This window comes from Acanthamoeba castellanii, assembly GCF_000313135.1.
Source record: "Acanthamoeba castellanii str. Neff unplaced genomic scaffold scf7180000084734, whole genome shotgun sequence".
Lineage (NCBI taxonomy): Eukaryota > Discosea > Longamoebia > Acanthamoebidae > Acanthamoeba > Acanthamoeba castellanii.
In genome coordinates this window covers 5,193-8,404 of record NW_004457509.1, presented here as the reverse complement: position 1 = coordinate 8,404, position 3,212 = coordinate 5,193, and the positions used below count along the sequence as shown (strand labels likewise).

Here is a 3,212-nt window from a genome sequence, read left to right as displayed (position 1 = left end):
TGTCTCACGCGCAGAGTGATCGGCGTGGTATAGACGTCTGCCACTGAGTTGCATGACCAACCCATTGAGGATAGCAGCGACGCTTGAGTATTATGTACATAATTGTGTAATTGTATTTTACTGTATAAAGGTGTACATACGCGGAGAAATCGTCTTTTTTCATCTCTGCGTGATGGGTAGTGGTGCCCATTTTCACCTTCCTCACACCTCACTGGGCAAGGTGCGAGGAAGGTGATCTTGAGACCACACTTTCTGTTGCATGAGAAGAAACTCCTTCTCATGGGCTGAGCTGCCCTTGGCGTCCAATGGAACTTTCCCATTGGAGTCTGACGACAAGGAACACATGCTTCTTCACCTTCATCAATAAAACGGAGCTCAGAGCGTCTCAATGCTCTGTCTCCTTCTTCACTCTCTCTCCTATGTTCGCTCCCACATCATTGCTCTGCTCAACAGGTTATGGGCCCACAGCCCTAACAATGTCCAACCATGACAACAACCCATTCACACTCAAGTCCACTGCACACTATATGCAGTGGCGGGAGCACATTGCCATGTCACTTCGAGCCCAAGGCCTGTGGAACTTTGTGTTTGACAATGTCAAGGAGCTGGTTGTGCTACAGTACGAGACTGCCATTCACCTGTTTAACAGGATTGAGGAGTACCACCAGAAATGACAACAGACTGCTGGCTACATTGGTCTATCACTCAGCCCCCACTTCAGATCACTGATCAAGGGGAAGGAAGACGACCCCCAGGCCATCATGTGGCACCTTGACAAGGAGCTGCGGCCCAAGACCAACGCCATGTGCATGGATCTCCTCTGCAACTTTGTCAGCATTCGCCGCAAGCCAGACAAGGAAATAGAAGTCTTCTTTGTGTGCATTGAGGCCGCCCAGGCAGAGCTGGAGGAGAGTGGCATGGTTGCCAGCCCAGCCTACCAGCTCCTGGCCATCCTGGATGGCCTGCCACCCAAGTACAACGCCATCCACGCCATCATCAAGTTGGAGGACAGGATTGACATGGAGTGCGCCAAACAGCTGATCCATCAGCAAGACAGAGTCTTTGCAGCACACAGCCAAGTTACAGCTGTCAATGCAGCAAGCTTCTCACGTGGCAAGCCATGCAACAGAGACTGGGACAGAGATTCAGCCCAGATCAGACCAACCACAAGAGGACAGTCATAGTCAGGCACCAAGTAGGCAAGGCCACAAGGATGAGCGCAGGCAGCGCAAAGCGCAAAGCCCCAGGACAAGCCCATGTGCTACTACTGCCACAAGCCAGGACATGTATGGCTGGACTGCCCCAAGCTTCACGCAGCCAGACAGACCAGGTCACGCGCCAACGCTGCTACAGACAACGCCAACAGCAGCAGCAAGGACAAAACCATTCTCTCCATCACCAATCAAGTCAACATCATCAGCAACGAAACAGATAGCTGGTACCTCAACTCCAGTGCGACCCAACACATCACTTGCTGGAAGGACCTCCTACACAACTTCGTCAACTACAGCCACAAGGACCATGGCCTGCTACTTGGCAACAACTACCAGTGCCCAGTCCTCAGTCGCGGAACAATCAAGGCCACCATCACCATCAACAGAGCAGCATGACAATGGATCACCATTCACCATGTCCTCTACGTGCCAGAACTGGCCAAGAACCTCCTCTCCACCGCCCTCATCACCTGCAACGGCCATCAAGTACAGATCAACAGCCACAGATGCAGCATCATCACAGCCTCTGGCAAAACCATGCTGCAGGCGCACCTCAGCAGCAACATGCTGCACCTGCCAATCAAGCCAATCCTACCTCTGGTTTTGCCCGCGCAAGCACTTACAGCTAAGGAACCCATGGCAGACATCAACAAGCTGCATCAACGTCTCAGTCATGTCTGTGAGAAATGTCTCCACGCCATGCTCAAGGAGCAAGGGATCAAGTGGCCCACAGCCTAGCCTAGCCGAGTGTGCTGTGTGCCTGCAAGGGAAGGCCACACACAAGCCCATCCACAAGATGCCAATGCCGTGAGCCGCCGCGCCCATGGAACACCTACACAGTGACGTGTGTGGGCCAGTGTCAGTCACCACAAGAGATGGCAAGTGCTACTTCATATCCCTCGTCAATGACTACAGCTGCTACGCCATGGTCTACCTGCTGTGCAAGGATGTGCTTCAGCACTTCCTGTGGTCTGCGCCATTGGGGCGCAAGTGCTGCTTCCTACACACTGACCAGGGAGGAGAGTACAAGAATGATGCTGTGGCCAAGCTACTATTTGAACATGGCATCACCCATGAGACCATGTCCTCACACATGCCAGAACACAACAGAGTTGCCAAGCGCTTCAACTGCACAATCATTGACATGGTGCGCTGCATGCTGCTCAACAGCAGCCAGCCCAAGAACATGTGGGGCGAAGCCATCTTCCTAGCCGTCGCCATCAACAATTGACTGCCCATGAGTGCCAACAACAACATTGCACTGATCGCCAAATGGGACAGCTCCATCAACCCGTCGACTGCGCACCTCCACCGCTTCGGAGCTGCGGTGCAGGTGCTCATACCATCTGACCAACAAACAAAGCTCAGCCCCAGAGCCAGAGACAGAATCTACCTCAGACCAGCACAGGAGAACGCCACACACCACCATGTCCTTGTGCAAGGTCAAATCATCAAAACAAGGAACATCACATTCATCAGCATCATCAACAGCCCACATGCGCCAACCAAAGCACCACTCCAACTGACCCAGAAACAGCAGGACAACAACGACACCCCCATGACTACAGAGGACCCAATTCACCTTCTGAAAACGACGCTTGAGCTCGCCATCTGCTACGAGGGCGACGACGCTCACGCCGCCACCGACTTCCCGCAAGGCTTCGCCGATGCCGACTGGGGCGGTGACGATCACACTCGCAGATCGACCACAGGACTTGTCTTCATTCTCGCGGGCGGACCAATCCGCTGGGGCTCGCGCATGCAGAAGTGCGTCGCGACATCCACGACAGAGGCCGAGCTCAACGCCCTGGCCGAGACCCTAAAAGAAGCCATCCACCTGCACGACCTATGCAACGAACTCCTGCCCAAGCTCGACTGCCCGATCTCGCTTCGCACCGACAATCAAGGAGCGCTCACCATCATAAACTCCAAGCCCGGCGAGCATGTCCAGCGCTCGAAGCACTACGCGATCAAACTGGCCTTCCTTCGCGACCAAGT

General features: G+C 54.0%; 2 protein-coding genes across 2 annotated transcripts; both read left to right on the top strand.

Annotated features, from left to right (window-relative positions):
• Positions 1–476: 476 nt before the first annotated feature.
• Positions 477–1,610, top strand: ACA1_166340 (zinc knuckle domain containing protein; the record flags this gene model as incomplete). The annotated part of the gene is made up of 3 exons (XM_004340793.1): positions 477–619; positions 722–1,024; positions 1,235–1,610. 3 exons carry the CDS (start codon positions 477–479, stop codon positions 1,608–1,610), a joined length of 822 nt encoding a protein of 273 aa, XP_004340841.1.
• Positions 1,611–2,037: 427 nt separating this feature from the next.
• ACA1_166330 (integrase core domain containing protein) lies at positions 2,038–2,445 on the top strand (the record flags this gene model as incomplete). The annotated part of the gene is made up of 1 exon (XM_004340792.1): positions 2,038–2,445. The coding sequence occupies one exon, from the start codon at positions 2,038–2,040 to the stop codon at positions 2,443–2,445; it is 408 nt and encodes a 135-aa protein (XP_004340840.1).
• Between the last annotated feature and the right edge of the window lie 767 nt (positions 2,446–3,212).